The sequence below is a fragment of the Meleagris gallopavo genome, chromosome 11 (genome assembly GCF_000146605.3).
Source record: "Meleagris gallopavo isolate NT-WF06-2002-E0010 breed Aviagen turkey brand Nicholas breeding stock chromosome 11, Turkey_5.1, whole genome shotgun sequence".
NCBI classification, from domain to species: Eukaryota; Metazoa; Chordata; class Aves; order Galliformes; family Phasianidae; genus Meleagris; species Meleagris gallopavo.
Window position 1 is genome coordinate 9,466,690 of NC_015021.2, and position 17,877 is coordinate 9,484,566.

A 17,877-nucleotide genomic window follows, 5' to 3' on the forward strand; every position below is an offset into this window, starting at 1 on the left:
GCGCTGCGGGAGCCAGTGGAGCGCCTCCGCTACAACGAGGACGAGATCAACTGCCTGGCCGTCGCCGACAGCGGGGACCTGCTGGTCGCGGCGGACGACTCCGGGGCCGTCAAGGTCGTGGATCTGGAGAGCGAGAAAGTCGTCCGTTCCCTGAGGCACGCCAACATCTGCTCCTCCGTCGCCTTTCGGCCGCGGAGGCCGCAGAGCCTCGTCTCGTGCGGACTGGACATGCAGGTGACTTTGTGCCGGGGGCGGGTGACGGCAGGCTGCCCGCGTCTCCACCCGGAGCCGGGGCGCGGGGCCTTCCTGCGGCGCGGTGCCGTGTTGCGTCCCGGGCTTCGCTCGTAGGCGCGGTGTGGATGTGGTTGGCACGGGGGAATCGAAGGACGGCAGAAAGCGGCTGTGCCTGCGTCAGTTCTGTCCTACCGTGTGAAACCAGCGGTTATCCCGAGCGAGTGGCTGCAGGCAGAGCGCTGCCTTAGGAAAACATAGTGCCCAAGGCAGAGCGGATGGCAGCTGGAGCACTTAACGCAGAGACAGAACTACCTGGCTGCTCTGAGAATGTTATTAAGTTTATCCCCTGCTCGAAGTAACCTCGTGGAATGTTCTTTGCCTTTTACACTTCTTCTCTGCCTTGTCAGGGGGAGCCTTTGTTCTCTGCGTGCCACACAGAATCACAGAACATCCCAGGTTAGAAGGGACCCACAAGGATGACTGAGGCCAACCCCCGGCCCCACACAGCACCACCCAAACCCGATGTCTCACAGCGGCGTCCCAGCACTCCCTGAGCTCTGGCGTCAGGGCCGTGCCCGCTGCCACGGAGCTGTGCCGTGCCCACCGCCCTGTGCTGCAGAACCTCTCCCTGCCCCCAGCCGCCCCTCCCCAACGCAGCTCCACGCCGTTCCCTCAGCACGCAGCTCAGCGCTGCCCGTCCGCTCCCTGTGAGGAGCTGCAGCCGCCACGAGGCTCCGCTCGGCTCCTGTGCTCTGGGCTGAACCTACCCCAGGACTTCCTTTCCAGTGGTTGAGGTCTGACCACGTTCCTGTTTTAGCCTGAGATGAAAACTGTCACTTCTACAAAGGTCTCTGTGGTTCTGGCAGTGTTAGGGGAACTTTCCTTTGACAGCATCAAGCAGTTTCGCTGTGTTCTTAAAAACTTTTTTCTATTTTAAAGCCACCGTTTGTCAAAATTCTGGAAGTCTATTTATTCAAGTTAAGGTTGATTGGTTGAAGTTTCCCAAGTTCTGACTTTGCCAAGTTTTTAAAAAAACTGCATTTGTCCACCATTGAGATAGGATTTTAAATAGAGCGCTTTGAGAAGCTTCATCTCAGAGATGCTGAAGTGCGGCAGTAAATGCTCAGCACCTTACACAGTTTGCTTAATTTCAGATCCCTAAAATGGCTGGAAAGCTTTTATCAGAACTGTAACCATTAATATACTATTTCTTTGTGAGAAAAACAACAGCAGCAGCTGATGAGAACTGAAATTTTGGTAGTTAGTGTTATTTCCAGAGGTGCCATGGAGGCAGGGGAAATGCCACGAGGGCAGAACATACTTACTTTGCAGAACGCTTGTCACCACTTGTTGAATTCATGAAGCTGATGCTGTCCGTGATGAGAATGGGAGTGTTTGGCTTACGTGTTAAGATTGGCCCCTCTGATGTGCTCTGCTTTGCACAGTCATCACAGAAAAGTTTTCCCCGTCGCTGGTAGCAAAGTAGTTGTGCAGTTGTGCAGCAGCAGTGACTGCTAAAAGAGGAAAGCAGTAGGAAATAGCACGTGGATTCTGGATAAGCAAACAGCATATCAATTTGCAGGAGACTGAGTTGTGCTTTGAGATCCGCTGCCCTTGGAAAAAAAAGTCTTAATTCATACTGTAAGAGTATTCAGAGAATTATTTTAACAGGTGCAGTGTAAATCTGTAGCGCTTGAATTGTTCTGTGGTAGAAGCAGGATTCACGTGAAGGCACAGTGAGCAGCTTGCAGGTGCCATGGCATTCCAAAAGCAAGTCTCAAACTACCTCCATCTTATCAGGAAGAGTGTGCTCTATCTTCATATGCTAACAGGACAAACCAGATCTAATGCAATATAAAAAGCGCATAAATATGTATATGATTAAAATTCAGGGACTGAACTACTGTTTACTTTTTGCTACTCCATTTCTCAAGCACATTAAAGGAAGTGATTATCTTAGAAAAATTATGTAGCAGAAACAGAACTAACATTCAGAATGATGAACCTCTCTTCAGTCGCTGCTAACGTTTCCTTGAACCTCCTTTTAAATAATTAAGATGAGCAGTATATCGTGATTATTACTGCTGAGATGAATGGAAAAGCATTTAGAACAGCTTTCCCATCCGTTTTATGCTGTAGAGGTCTGAGCCATTAACTCTGCTGGGAAGGGCACTATCATGGTTTGGAAAGCGTGTGGTAAAGATTTGCCATGTCTGTTAGGTGAACTTCAAACGTATCTTGCACAACAGATCTTGAATCTCTTATGCTCATCCGTGGCCCCTACTCTGCCCGAGCAAAACACTTTATCTTATTTTTGTTAGCAAAAGGAACCAATTCTACTTAAGAATCAGATGCTACAGTTGGTGATCTTTGAAGTAAAATGGATAAATGATTGATTCCTTTGATCTTTTCCAAGGTTATGCTGTGGAACCTGCAGAAGGCTCGCCCCCTGTGGACCACAAACTTACAGGAGTGTGGAACAGAGGAAGACAGTCTGCAGTCAGCCGGCCAGCTCTTTAACCCCCCGCTTGCACATTCCCTGTCTGTCGCATCGTGCGGCAACGTCTTTGGCTGTGGAGCTCAAGATGGTAAAGTCAGAATATTCCGAGTCACTGGTCTCAAATTTGAACGTGAGCTGGAGTTTAAAGGCCATAGTTTAGGAGTATCACAAGTCCTCTTCATTCCAGAATCATATTGGTTGTTGACTGGGGGAAACGATGGGAAAGTCTTGCTCTGGGATGTTAATAATGACATTGGAAAGCAGCAGAAAAGTCCAGCAAAGTCACTCCATAAAAGGAAGGGCCAAGCAGCTGCTGCTGCCAGAAAAGATGGAAAGCTCAACCAAGTGGCTTCAAATGAACATGCTAGAATTTTACCAAAGCTAACCATTGAGCATGGAGAGAAGGTGAACTGGATTACGTGCACAGAGATCAAAGGCTCCAGGAGAGTATTAGTTGCTGATCAGAGTAGTTCTATATCTGTTTATCCGTTGCCAGAGTCTTAGGCACTGAAACAGAAATTTCTGGGGAAGAATCATTTCTCCACAGTCGAAATATGATTCCAATTAAATCTGTTGGCAGTGAACTGAACAATGAGGCCTCCTGCATTCTCAGGAATGGCAAGGGATTCGCTGTGTTCTCACACAGATGCTCACGATGTCATTGGCCTGGTGTTACATTTTTAGCAGCTGGTAGTGCTCACTGCAGCCTGTTTCTTGTAGGCTGGCAATTAGTTCATAACTGTCCTGACATAACTGAAGTTGGAGGAATAAAATTAACATGGAATTCCACTGTGCTTAATGGGGATGCTGACCAGTAATAGAGATGTAACTGAGTTCCTTCGGTTTCAAACAATTTCAGTGCTTTATTTTACTTTCCCTATTAAACTGTCCCACAGTTAGCTTGAGCTGGGTTTCTTGGAAATATGGTTTTCATTATTTGCATATAAGATTAGAGAAGCCTTAACTTACTAGCAAGCAATCAAATTAGTAGTCATTGTCGACTGGATCTTTTTTTCACACTGCAGTAATAAAGAAGGTGGGGAAAATGTTAGCATCTGCCCAATGGGTCAGCTGTCGTCTGCATTTAGCTGTTTTTCCCAGAGAGAAAAATTACTACTACATTTGTCTTAATAAATGCTTTATCTCACTGCTCTTGTGTGTTTATATTCATTCTAATATTGCCTAACATAGGTACTGTGCAAAATTTTGTCAAGAAGTTTATTTATAGGCCATCAGGGTAAATGCAAAGGGACAAATGCACTGTTCTGCCTAAGCTAAATACTTCCATGGCTTTCCCAAAGCTGTTAGAAATGCTGCAAGCCAAACTTGGCAGTTAGTTTGCAAGTTGAATGTGGGGAGAATGCTGGAGGTGGTAGAAATGATGTCTGATTGATACCACACTTCCCATGGAATGGACAATCAAGAAAAAAAATAGAAAAACTTTTTTTTTTCCTTCAGGTTGTCCTGAAGTTTCCACAGGTGAAGACTCAGAGCTTTCTGCTGGCCACAGGCCTGCTTGAGCGATCTGGGTTCTGTGCTGTCTTGTTACATTGGCTATGGTGTTGACAGATGCACATTACTTGCCTTCACTTTTTCTTTTTAATGGAAAAAAAATGTAGAGTTGTTTGTTTGTTTTTTGCATTGCCAACTCCTGCAAATATTTGCATCCTTTATGGATGAGATTTCAGTGGTGTGTGTTTCACTGTTCTTTGCCCTCAGAAGCAGCTCCCTGCAGCCATGTACAAGTCATTCAAATCCAGCTTTTCATCAACACAAGAAAACAACCAAACAACAATCTGTACAGCCTTTAAAAGCAGGAGACTTTGGCCCAGGAGAAGAGCTTGAAGGCAGTACAGATAAATAAACCAGAACAGCAAAGAAGCAGACTAGATTTCCTCTTCTCGTTATTCCCTGTATGTCTGAAGACAGACGAGATCAGTGCGTCAGAAGCAGAGGTCCAGTTGTGTAATCTGATGTGTAGTACGTTCAGGAGCATGTGTCTGTGCATCTGTGAGCTATATTTGGATGTACAGTCTATTAAAAGCCCAGTGCGATCACCCTCCAGCAGGAGTCAGAGCCCCCATCTGTGGTGTTGACTGCCTCGGGAGAGACTGGAGCCGACCCCTGCTTGACTTCTTTTCTCCAGGACGATGGCTAAAGACAGCATATCCCTGCGCTCCTTGAGCAAGACATTAAACAGGTCTTTCAAGGGTTGTGCTGATGCTGTGTTAGGGGATGAGGATAAGTGGCAGGACTGGGGCAGGGGGAGAGAAGATAAGATTATGCTGTGGTCTGTTATCAAGGTAACCTGTACTTTGGAAATTTTCACAGGTAATAGGATGTAAATAAATACAGTGTGTATGTGGGAAGAGGGTCGTTCATGAACAATCCTCTGATTCTCCTTTATTTGTTGGAGACGGAGGGGGCAGAACAAAGGCTGCAGCACTTCATGAACGCCATCCTTGCCAGCTTCAAGCTGCTGGTCCTGGCAGCTTGCTGCAGGATTCTGTGCAAGTGCTTGATCAGCAAAGCCTGGTAGCTGCACGAAGTGCTGCCAGGAGCAAGTCGGTAACAGGAAATTCTGGTTTGAGCTCTGCTGTAGTTCTGCTGTAAATGGGAGATTGGGAATGAACTTCCAAATTTGGGAAAATACATCAGCACTTACAGGGTCCAAAGATAGGAAGCAAGTGGTCATAGTTGACAAAAAGCAAGACAAACCCTTCTATATTTTAAGAAAGAAAATCATTGTGGCCAAGGAATTGGGACATAGGTAACGCTGAGTCACCTTCCATTTCCAAAGCCTGTACGTGAAGAGGCTTGCAAAAAAGCTTTGATCAACAGGTTCGTTGGCTTCAATTAAAGTGGTCTGGCACCTGCTTCCCCTGCTGGCACCTGTCCATGTGTTCCACTGCATGTGACAGCACCATCACTGCTGGATGGTGCCTGATCATCCAGGTGGGCAACAGCAGCAGCACCAAACGAGAGCCACAGCCACTGCTTGTCAGGAAGGGAAGAGTGGAAAAGGGGTCTGAAACCCACATAATTAAAAGACAAAGTGAGACAGTGCTCCCTTTCAGTGGATGTATGTATTTCCATATGCACTATCTGTGCTGTGTGAGTGGTATCAGCTAAGAAAGTGTGCTTAGGTGCACATGAACAGCTGGTTTACAGGTACTAAGAATTCGTAGTGTCCTGCATGAGTATCCTTGCTGATGAAATGCAGTAATTCTGCTCATGAAATAATGCTTCAGATATTGATACTTGCTTTTATATTCAAATTACAAAAATACTTCAAAGATTAGCCCTCTGCTACAACAGCAGTATTGCTGTAACAGGGAGAATCTCTTCTCCATATGTGAAAATCACCATCAGACAACAAAAACTCCACCAGCTCTGTGTTCCAGGTTCCTAGTGTTATCCTATACCAACCAATCTATGCCAGGGAGAAACTAAATGTATGTATTCTCCAAAGAACTTCAAGCAGAGAACCTGAACTCATTTAGATCTTTTTCTCTTAGTTTAACTGTTCTGTCACAATCTCGATAACCAGCACGTGGTGAAGACAAGGCTACTGGCAAAACTCTATCCACATCACCTGAAAGATGCTGAGTGTGATTTATCCTACTTGTTAAAAAAGAAAAATAAGTTACTGCTAGAGACAAAATGAAATAGGGCCTTAACAAGCAAGAGAGAAAGATGTTGATACAAGGTTCAACAGTGCAATTTAAGATCCAGTTCCCTAAACATAAGGATGATACAATAATAACAGTAACAGAAACATGGAAAGAACTATGGATGAAGAAGGGGGGAAAAAAAAAAAAAAAGAGTTTTATTTGTAATAAAAAGTAGCAATTAGTTGATGAAGCCTGAAGATCTGCCAGTAAAACACAAAGAAAATCACACAAATTGATGGGAGCAGCTGATATTCTAATAAATCACTACTAAAGTACAATGCGCCCCGTGATTTGTTCCATATCTAGGAAGGAATTTTGGATGATGGATATTTCCATAGCTTTGAGGTTCCCAGGATTGGGAAGAACAGACATTGACATAATATAGCTGAGGTAAACTTAACATTATCTTCACGAAAGCCACCACCAGGATGAAAGAAGCCCAGCAAACTCCACTCCTCAAGTAAAACAAAGAATGGAAAACGAGCACAAAGTGTCCCATTCCCTCTTCCTTTCCAGTAGACACGGTTAAGTTCTCAATGGAGCAGGGTTTTTTTTCTGCAAAGGCTGTGTGGAGGAAGCTCAAACTAAAAAACAAACAAACAAACAAACAAAAAAACCATATTTAGGATTATGTGTTTAGGATATTCAAACATACAGTTTGTTAATAAGGAAAACTACAGCAGATATCAAGCTATGAAAAAGCAGTGAATAAATACCAGCTACAGAACACAGCAGTGTTGTTATTGCTGTTTCACTAAGGTCCTCCTGTCATGCATATGTTCTGCAGAAGAACCACCATATGAAAGGGAAAACCAAAGCAGGAAAAGCCAGCAGAGAACAAAAGCCACTGAGGGCAGCTTGGTTTATTATTTGCATAATTTGTTATCTGGGGAAGAATGAGAAGTTCTGTTCGATGTTAAATGAAAAGGGTTGAGGAGATCAGGACACTACAAGTAAAAGCAGAAATAGCTGCAATGGTAGAAAAATAAAAATACCTCCTACCACTAACATCCATACAAATGGTTGATGACTCAAACACAGATATACCTAACACAAACCTTTCCTATGGCTCTGTCTGCATTTACAAGTTACGAGATTTCTACACCAAGGAAAGGTCAAAGGAACATAGGTGGCATCAGAAGATGGAATTTCAAATGGTGTATAAATCTGCAAAAGAAGTAAATGAACTCACAGTTGACTTGGGAGGAACCTCAGTATGTGGTGTGGATCAGTTCAGTGGAATGTGTGACCACATGCAGAAAGCACAACACGTTGAGGCCCAGGTTCTAAACAAATGCTTGTTTCCCACTCTCTAGAGTAGAAAGCAGGCTGCAAGCCTTGGAGATGCGGTTCCAAGACCTGGACTCAAACCTGCAGAAGCTGGCACAGAAGTTTGAGGTGCAGGCCAAGCTTCTGGAAGAGGAGAAGAGCCAGGATGCAGTGTGGACATCAGAGCTGGAGACAGGTGGGCAGCAGGGAAGGGCCAGCACCAGCTGTCCTGTGCCCTGCACCTGCGGGTGGTAAGTGCACTTCAGTGTGTATTTGTACAGCCTGGACACAGCCTGAATTACCAAGTGCTATGGAAACAGGAAGGGTCGTTTGATTCGAGCTGTAGACAGCTTTATTTGAAATAAATATTTGTGTGGTAAAGAGCCACACCACTTCCTAGAGACCAGGGACAGGGAAAAAAGAACATGGATGTTCTGATGCCCTTCTGCTAGCAAGGCCTGGAGATTGCACTTTGTGCACCTGAGGTTAGAGTTGGATGTCATGAGGATTTCTGTCTTCTAAGAGGGCATGCTGAAATCACTTAGCAGAGCAGCAGCTGCTCAAGGACCTCTGGAGAAGCGGTGCGGTGCGGGTGGCGGCCTTACAGCACCGCTTCCTCCCACAGCCGCCCAGCGCAGCGCCGCACCCAGCCGGAAGCCGCCGGGCCGCACGGCACGGAGCTCCGCGGCTCTTCCTGCTCACTGCAGCCACCTTGAGGCCTCCGCACAGAGCGCCAGCGTTCCCGCAGGGCGGAGCAGCCCGCTGCCGTGAAGGCGGAGCGCGGCCTGTGAGCGCCGGAACTGGGAGGTGAGAGCGGCGGGCCGTGCGGCCCGGTCCTGCGCTTAGGCAGCTGCGGCCCGCGCTCCGGTTCCCGCGCTCCGGTTCCCGCGCTCCCTGTGGTAAGCTGTTACCGTGCCGATGTTCGGCCTGCGCTCGCTCCCGCGGGCCCGCAGCCTCCCTGTGAGGATCCCCGCCCTTCTGGAGCCGCAGGCCCGCCTTTACCCCGCTCGCTGTGTGGAAATCTGCGTGTATGCCTGAAACTCCTGTCCCAGCAGAGGTAATACGGACTGTGCGGGTGGTTTGTTACAGGGAGCTGCTCCGCTGGGTGTCTCCATGTTATCAAGCTGAAAAATAAAGGACTTGTTGTATTAAGGAAGAGCAAAATCACCAAAAGCCGCCTTCTTGTGCCTCTGTCTCAATGTCAGCTTCTTCTGTGGGTTATCGGGGTCAAACTGTCACAGCCTCTGTCACAAAGCTCTACCTTTGTGCAATACCTGGTGCTTTACCTTTTTTTCTTAATTTTTGTAGCTTGAAAAATCATATTTTTGTCCCTTTTCCTGTGGGGTGGGATGGGGGTGTCTTTTGTTCTTTCTTTCTGTTGCACCATGTTCTGGGTAAGCGAAGAGCCATTTGAGGAGGGTTGGTGACAGAAGAGCTGGGTGATCCCCACTGTTTGAAGGTGTGCAGGTCGTGGTGGGAGGCACTGAATTACTGAATACGTTGGTTAGATCTTTGCTTATGTTTGTAAGACTTAAAAGGCACTTTGACTTTTGCCTTCCAGCTTAAGCAAATGAATGAATGTGGAAGACCCTTCTCTCTAAGGAAAAGCCTCTGATGCACAGGGAGATATGTTGTATTTCACCTTCGTGTGGAGCTAAGCTGTACTAGAATCAACTTTTGAAGGATGCGCAAATAGCAAAAAATGGACTAATTTGAAAGTTAATTCAGTAACTGTGATAACATCCACCAAGCATGACCCTAGCTTGTAACTATGAGAAAATAAATCCTGAAAGACTTTCTTTACCTCTTTTTCCCATGTTTCTATCTCCCTGCTATATGCCAATGTACTTGCTGCAGTTCACAGGAAACTGCAGTAGGAATCCTTGTTTCACAGGGACTTCTGTTAAGACTTGCATCTTCCCCTGTAAGTCAAAAAGTTACCAGCTTTCTTAAATATGCTGAGCTTTTTGTAGGGTACTTAGAAAACAGTTTGTTAAAATACACATTTCTTTCTGCTTTCAGGTACTGCTGTTAATTTGTCTCATTCCTGAGCTTCAAGTCAATATGTCAAAGAAATCGGAGGCTCCCCTTTCCTTAGATGACTGCCTCTGCCAGATCTGCATGGAGATCTTTGTGGAGCCCGTGACGCTGCCGTGCAACCATACCATCTGTAATTCTTGTTTCCAGCTGACAGTTGAAAATGCAAGTCTTTGCTGCCCCTTTTGTCGGCGTCGAGTCTCTTCTTGGGCACGATATAATGCCCGCAGGAATACTCTCATCAACTGGGAACTCTGGGAGAAGATTCAGAAGAAATATCCGAAGGAATGTGAGCGGAGAATTAACGGACAGGATTTGGAAGAGGAAAGTAAGTAAGATGTCACTTGTCCTGTGCTTTACCAAAGTAATTAGTACAGGTGGACTTTGGATGTTGTGAAAGAAGATACTGTGCATAGATGCGCAGAGTTGTTGCTAGAAAATGCAGTGCAGAGCTGTCCTGTGAAAGAGACTTGCACGGCAGGGTAGTGGCCATGCCTTTTGTTTTCTGTAGTACAGAGTAAGTAATATTGTCTCATCATTTCAGTGGATATTTGTTCCTGCTTTTTGCACAATATGTTGCTGTACGGTTCTTTGTCCTTGCAGAAACAGCTATTACTGATACAACTGCTGTAAGATCTTTAACCAGAGTGTTTGTGGGTGTGTTTATCCTTATCAAGTATGTCAAATGGTTAAACCTGGGTGATTTATTTTCAACTTTTAGATACCCTCAATTAGTTTCATTAGAAATTCCAGGTTCTTCAGTCTGTCTAAGAGTCTTAGAGCCTAAAATTGTGATGTTAGACAACAGGAAATGAAATCTGATTCTCTCCCTGAAGAAGGGCATGGGGGTTTATTATGCTGTAACCTCCATTCAAATTTGATCTCTTCTGATAGTTTTATATCTGGGAGAGGCCACACCTCTTCCTGTTCTTCCCAGCATGGTCAGTACCAGCACTGGCATTGGATGTTTAACACAACTCCGAGAAAAACATAGTAACCTTAGAATTTCTTAATAGAACATATGAACAAGTTTTTCGTAGTATCTTTTGGGTCTGTTGTATTAAAATGACACAGAACTCAGAATCCTGAATGTTTTGAAGGGCTAACAGAATGGAGTGTTCTAGCTGGAACAGAACATCCTTAGCAGAAAGCAAAATATTTAAAAAGCAAGTGAATAAATTGAAAAGTGGATAGTATTTCAAACTCCTTTGGTTGGCCTTCCTTACAACACAGTTCCACTTTTTTTGCTTACAGTGAAGTCGTTAGAGGCAAAAAACAAGAGTTATTATCAGTATGCATATTTGCTTTGTATACAGGGCTTGGAAAATACTGTCTGTTCCTGCTGCTTTGTAATATACTTGCTTTCATCTTTTGTATTTTGAATTATTTTACTTTGTTCCAAAGGCTTGACTTAAGTCATTCCTGTCACAAGGTATGGAAATGATCTTTTGTTAAAATGTTTTATTGTTGAATGTCATGATTTTGCTTTGTTGCTCACTCTTTTTTATTACCCCCTTCCTCTTAATTAGTCTTTGTCCCCCATCCACAACACCAGCTGAGCAAACCTGGGGAACTGAGACAGGAATATGAAGCAGAGGTTAGCAAGGTAAGTCTAAAAATGTATTTAAAAGTACAAAATGCTTTGACTCTAGTCATTTTAATTGTTCCCACAAACAGCTGAAATGTTTAACAAAGAAGGGAAGGTACTTAAAAGGGCAGTGTTGCTACAAGAACATGCTGGTCATTCCTGTTGCATGAATTCCATTTTTATCCTATATTGACTCTAAGAAGGCTACATAGCTACAAGGCGGTATGTAAGAAGGCTCTATAGCCTCTACGTAAAAGAAATGTTGAATAAGGGGAAAAAAAACCTTACTGAGATTTGAAACTTAATAGCCAGAAGTAAACCTATGTCATAACCTTCTGGTTATGATGCTAATCTGTGCTACCACTGATGTGTTGCTTCTGAGGTCTGGATCCCATGTGAAAGAAGAGAGGGAGGACAAAGTGTGTGTTCTTCAGCAAGAGCTAACAGCTGTTGCTAACAGTGGAAGGTGACAGTCTTCAGTTCAGATGCACAGTTGACTTAAGCTGGAAGAGCAGACCTTGTTTATTCAGCAATGTGTGTTGGCTTACGGATGCATTTTCTTGTGGCAGTTTCAGCTTATGCCACCTTCAGGTATTGGTCAAGCTGTCATACTGCAGGCTTAGCGTCTACCACTCAAAATCGAGGCTGAAAAATGGACTTCTGTTTAAGGCTCTGTTTTCTTTATTTAGAGGCTTTGGGGCTTTAAATTTTGTAAACTTTTCTGATCAAGCACATTCTGTGGGACGTACAGCTGGAGTGATTTCATTTGAGCTGTTTCCATGGAAAGAGTGTTAGTGAAGAGATTCTGATGCATAGCATGGTGCTATGGCAACTGCGTACCTTAAAAACAATTTTTTCTCAGGTGGAGGCAGAAAGGCGAGCACATGAGCAAGAAGAGAACAAAGCAAGTGAGGAATACATTCAAAAGCTGCTAGCAGAAGAAGAGGAAGAGCACAGATTGGCAGAAGAAAGACGAAAGGAGATGGAGAAACAGCTTAAACAAGATGAGGAGTTGGCATGGCAGCTCAGTAACAGCTTGGTGAGTTAACATAAAAGGGGGTTTTGTAATGTCCATTTAGTGTAAGCAACTCAGACTTTTTAGAGCAAAAGTTAAACTTCTGAATAACTTAAATTTGCCTGAATTGCATTTGTTGTCAGCTGTCAGTACTTTAGCGCCTAGACTGACCATTAACTTTTGATCAACCAGCATGAGGGTGAAGTACCTCCAAGCATTTCTACATGTATAGCAAGCACTTGAAATGGTGTAGGAATTTTTTGCTGCAAAACATTTTAAAACATTGGTTTTCTTCTGGCTACTTCCTTTCCCCTGTGAATTTAAAAATTCTGCGTTGAAAGAAATTGAGGTCTATATCTTCATGTACTGAAGAAAGGAACAAATGATGTTTGAAAAAATTTAACTTGGATTTGGGATTTTTTAAATTTTTAATTTTTTTTTCTGGAATTCCTTGGTCAGAAGTAACTGATTCTGTAGCAGAAGGACAGAAGTAGTTCTCCTGTTTGTGTGTTGTGGTTTGTTTTATATAATGCTATTTTTCTTTGTCACTGAAGAATGACAGTTTGGGAGAACACGTGCTAAGCAGTTCTTCACAAGGAGACAGCCTCTCACGTGAATCACTCCCAGCTAATTTGTGCAAGATGAAGAACAAACCAAGCAACTCTGGAGACATCCAGAAGTAAGACAGCCAAGTTTCTGTTTTATGATTAGTGATCTGTTTCTCATTATAGTGCCTTGCTGTTCCATGTGCTTCCTTGGACTCTTGCAGCCTGACTTCCCTGTATAATTTGGGCAAATATAGGCTATTGGATATTGAAACATCTCCTTATATGATAACAAGGAGAAGAGAGATCCTCACCCCTCTTGTTATTGTCAGAACGAACCCGAGATCATGATTAATACAAGGGACTGGCAATGCAAAGAAAGAAAAAAGGTTTTAACAAGTTGTTTTTGTTTTGTTTTTCCTGCCTTTAAGGTACCTGACTCCAAAGCATCGTCACACATCGCGATCAGCTTCATTCTCCAGAGCAACAGAGGGAGGCGGGACTAACCCTGGATTTGTGGTAATAGAATCATTTTGTTACAAATCTCAACGTTAGCAATTGCAGGTTACTCTCTGCTTTGTCTGTAGTAATGCCTATCAGCACTGGGCAGTCCATATATCTATTTCATCAGCTGTCTCATTATTCATGATTCCCAAAAGTGGAAAGGGAAGAAACCACATTTGACAGTCAGCAGACGCACACCTGCAGCTTATTTTATGGTTACCTTGTATATCTGCACACAGGCTTTGGTTAACTAAACTTGAATATTGACAAGAACTTTGAATCATAGAACCATAGAATGGCTTGGGTTGGAAGGGACCTCAAGGATCATCAAGCTCCAACCCCTCTGCTGCATGCAGGGCCACCAACCTCTGTATTTAGAAATAGACCCAGGTCTCTTCCATTCACAGATTGTCACCATGTCCACAAACAATTTTAACTACTTTGAGTTTTTCCTCTAGTTTGGCAGTTCTGTTTTGGATTTATTTTTGTGATCTCAATAATGCATACTCCTGGTTTTTGAAGGTGTAAATGCTTGCTGTTTACATTAAGATTTTCAGTGAGCTCTGAGCTGCAGCTGATGGCGTATAAAACACCATAGTGATTATTCTGGAGCTCATTCAGGGAGGTTGCATTCTGATTTTCACGGTTCACGTTTGTCTGCATCTTTCTTTCTAAGCTCTGAAGATGAGCAGGCTAATACCTTGAGCAGCTGATTGGAGTCATTGATAACAGGAGAATGCTGCAGTTCTTTTCAGTCTCCCAGCTATGCTTCTGCAGGTTGTTCTGAATACTTATTTAACAATGCTGTTTATTCATTCTTGTTAGAGAAGAATCCAAGTTAATATCCCGGAGTAGTTATGAGCAGTGCAGCTATGATAAAACAGATTTGCATTTTATTTACATCCATTGGCTTTTAATAAATGCATTTAACTTGAGATCTCTTTCTCTTTTCTTCAGATCAGTAACAATGAAGGCAGCAGTGCTGAGGGGCAAGATGAGCAAGAGGAAATGCCAACGCTGTCTCCACAGCTGAGTGGTGTGACCAAATGTTCCAGTGCCGAGGATTTGTTTATGCAGACGTACATTAACTTCCTAAATGCCTCAGCTTCAGAGACCACAACTGTCAAGCAAAAAAATACACATGAACCAAACTGTCTCAGAGATGAACTTCTACATACAACTTGTGGAATTGCAGAAGAAGGGGCTAGAACAGTTCTTCCCACATCCAAAGGAGAAGATGGAATAGTGTTGGACAGTGACAGTTTAACTCATGTAGATAGCATAAACCTTGAAAACTGTGCTGAAACTAGTACTTGTATTCAGTTAGCAATAAAATCCATGTCTGACAGCAAAAGTGTAAAAGGTGATCTCCTGAAGACGGCTGGAAATGCAGATGAAAAGAAACCAGAGAGTTTGCCAAACACTAAGGAGGCTCCCAAAAGAAAGTCTCCAGAACAACTGGCTGAAGCAGTGGTTGACTTGGGTGTGGTTGACAAGAGGAGAAGAACTTTTCCAGGAACTTTGGAGGAGGAAGCGGAGTGGAAAAGTGACTTTAATTTGCAAATGCAGAAAGCCTTTGAGCAGGAGCTCCATGAAAGACATATGCAAGAAGAGCAGGATAGGCTTCTGGCTCTGCAGCTGCAAAGACAGTTCAACAAAGAGGAGAGGTTACTTAACCGACAAAAAGGATCTCCAGATGAGTATCTTCTTCGTACTAAAACACCTCAATCTGTGAAAGACTCTTCTAGAAAAGGAAGCTCTAAGATGGCAAAGGATTCAAAAGTATCGAAAAAACAGAGTGAAACAAATCACTACAAGGGTCGGAAAGGTTCTTGCAATGAAAACTGGCAGTCTCCTACCAGAGTCCGAATGAAATCACCCAGCAGTGGAAAAGTCTTGAATTGTGTTGTTAACACCAGTGATTCAAATGATGTTCATTCACTGCCTAAGAGAAAACAAAAGACAATCCTTCAGATGCTTAAAAGCCCTGTTACTGAGTAGAACAGCAGAACCACAAACACGTGGTTAAATTAATTGGAATTAAAACCATGGTATCCCTGTGTCAGGCAAAGCTTCTCTTAAACAGTTAGAAAATTGATGGTTTTGAGGGTTGGGCTTTGGGCTGCAAGAGTGACCAAAACTGTCTATTAAAATGTACTGTGAATGTTTTTGAGAAGTTTAAATAACTTAGGCCTCTAGACCTTAACATTTTTAATTAGTCCTCTCTTAACTATGGCTTCTTTTCTAGGACTTGCATTTTCAAGCTGTTTTTTTTTTATGCTGGAATGTAAATACTGTTATTGTTTGAAATTCAAAGTAACTGATGGTCTTAGAATGAGAGTTCAGAGCCTTTTGTGGGGACTGCACGTTCCCCAGAGGAAGCAAAGATGTGCGTCTGTATCTCTGGTTGTCTGCTAACTGTGAGACTGAGGCTTTAGAAGGCACAGGCACTGTTGAAGGATGTTACTGGAATTTGGTTTATTTGTTGAATTGCATTGTTTGCTTGGCAGTTAAACGAATTGTAACCAGATAAGCCAGTCTTGCAAAGATATTTTCCCTCTCTCTTATCCTCTCACAGAGTAACACCTTTCTTAGGCAAAGGGGAAAAAAAGGATCACTCAAAGGCAAGGATCTCTCATAGATGCCAATGACAGAAGTGGTTGTGGGCTCGCATTTACTTCTGTTCATTTTGTTTTCTTGTTGTTAGCAGCCTGTAACTTACACAACCTTGCCTGGATTTACTGCTATTTAACTTCCATGTGCTCAAACTGACTTGAGGCTGATTATAAGTACCCAATATTCAAAAATGATTAGTCCAGGACACAGTTATGATGGAGAAAGTAAAACCAAACGGGGGAGAAGCAACTAGAGTTACCAGTATTGACTTAATTTAACTTTCAGCTGGAGTTCAACTACTATGCCTGGCTGTAACTGTTGCTCCATTATTATTATTTTCTGAAGGACTAGAAAATACTGTCTTCCAGTTGAGTTTGATGGTAAAATAATTAAAAAGAATTAGTTTAGACATTCTGTGAAGCTGACAGTTCTGCCAAGTTGAGGCCTTTGGAACAGTTTGCTAGCTGTTAGTCAGCAGGTAGCGTTCCTGTTACATAGTTTTCTATTTTGCTGTTGTGAAGCCCGTCTTTTGGCTTTTCTTTGAATGTAATGATATATTTCTGAAGTATACATTTTTGAATGAGAGCAAAACACCAACTTACACTGCTGACCTGTGCGTGCTCCTTGCTGAATAGCAAATGTTCAAAAAAGTACACGCTTGAAATCTTATGGGTGATCTGTAGACTTTAACACAGCTCTGGGAAACTTGTAACATATTTAAAGCGGTAACTTCTGATGTTATGTAAGTTAAAAAACAAACAAGCAAACCACAAAACATTAAAAAAAAAAAAAAAACCCTGAAAGAAATGAGACCAAGCTAGAAATTTTTTTTATTATTTTAACTTGATGGCACATCTCTGATACTGTTGGGTTTCTCCTAAATAAGTGGAGTATTCAAAGAGCCTTCTTGAAAAAGCTACAGGTGACCTGTTGCAAATAATTCATTTTTCCCAGTGCTGCCTTAACCATAGCACTGGAAGTCTTCATTTGATATAGTCCCCTTTCTGTGTAATTCTGATTTCAGTTTGTTTTCATCTCACCCAGGCAGTTAGATGTACTCAGTTGCTGATTACAGTGTTCTTCAGGGCTGAGGTATTGACTGTTTCTGTGCTTAAGATGCTTTTCCTGTCATGATAAGCATGTAATAAGTAAACTCTTATTTCCAGAACAGCTGAGAATGAAGAGTTTTGTTCGTAAGTCTCAATTCAGCCCTGTCTTAAAATCGATTTATCAAGTTTGATGTTTATTTTTAACTTGTTCAAAAACTGGTCCCTGCTTTGGCATGGAGAACCTCTTTCTGAGAGCATGGCACCTGATATCTGCAGCCCTTTCTCAAGTAAGTGATCAGAAGCACCACGTGCTCCTACTGATTTTATTTTCTCAAGTTCTGGTATAATGAAACTATAACCAGCAGTGAGAGAGAATTCCTTCTTTCTTTGAATGCTTTAGCATTCTGAGCTCTCTATGAACCAGTTAAAGATCCTGAAGGGAATGGAGGTGGGAGAGAGCAAGGGAGAGGGAAGGCTTTCCTTTGGCAGCGTGAGCTATTTCATTTGTAGCTCAGTGTGCCCCAGTATGTGAGACTGTCACATATAGCAGCAGTTTCATTCCCTTTGCCTCCACAGCTGTTTTGTGCATTCTTTCTTTTCCTCTTAATATGATGGTTACCACATAAGGTTTATAAATGGACTCAACTAATCTCAGTTAAAAGGTAGGACTTAGACAATATGGAGGGGGCTTTTTTGCATTTTAAAGGCTTACTTCATTGCCATCAATAACAAATCCTGCAGCTATGGTTCAACTGCACATAAATACAAAAAGTGCAGAAAGAAGCCATTTCAAAAGTCAGAATTGTACAGGAATACAATTTTGGGGGTAGATGTGTATTTGCTGGG

At 43.0% G+C, this 17,877-nt stretch overlaps 2 protein-coding genes across 7 annotated transcripts; both read left to right on the forward strand.

Moving 5' to 3' along the window:
• The first annotated feature begins 152 nt into the window (after window positions 1-152).
• Window positions 153-3,886, forward strand: WDR53 (WD repeat domain 53). Of its 5 annotated transcripts, none has more exons than XM_019618898.2 (3): window positions 153-234; window positions 642-1,081; window positions 2,651-3,886. In XM_019618898.2, the coding sequence occupies exons 2-3, from the start codon at window positions 1,058-1,060 to the stop codon at window positions 3,236-3,238; spliced, it is 612 nt and encodes a 203-aa protein (XP_019474443.1). In that variant the 5' UTR covers window positions 153-234; window positions 642-1,057; the 3' UTR covers window positions 3,239-3,886. The 5 variants fall into 5 exon arrangements, with proteins under 5 accessions (XP_019474443.1, XP_019474445.1, XP_019474441.1 ...); XM_019618900.2 differs by having other exon boundaries at window positions 642-690; XM_019618896.1 differs by lacking the exon at window positions 153-234 and having other exon boundaries at window positions 241-690.
• Window positions 3,887-8,353: 4,467 nt separating this feature from the next.
• On the forward strand, window positions 8,354-17,152 carry RNF168 (ring finger protein 168). 2 transcript variants are annotated; one of them, XM_019618886.2, is made up of 8 exons: window positions 8,368-8,734; window positions 9,239-9,601; window positions 9,700-10,042; window positions 11,244-11,320; window positions 12,165-12,341; window positions 12,872-12,996; window positions 13,294-13,381; window positions 14,324-17,152. In XM_019618886.2, the coding sequence occupies exons 3-8, from the start codon at window positions 9,742-9,744 to the stop codon at window positions 15,365-15,367; spliced, it is 1,812 nt and encodes a 603-aa protein (XP_019474431.1). In that variant the 5' UTR covers window positions 8,368-8,734; window positions 9,239-9,601; window positions 9,700-9,741; the 3' UTR covers window positions 15,368-17,152. The 2 variants fall into 2 exon arrangements, with proteins under 2 accessions (XP_010714845.1, XP_019474431.1); XM_010716543.3 differs by lacking the exon at window positions 9,239-9,601 and having other exon boundaries at window positions 8,354-8,734.
• The last annotated feature ends 725 nt before the right edge of the window (window positions 17,153-17,877 follow it).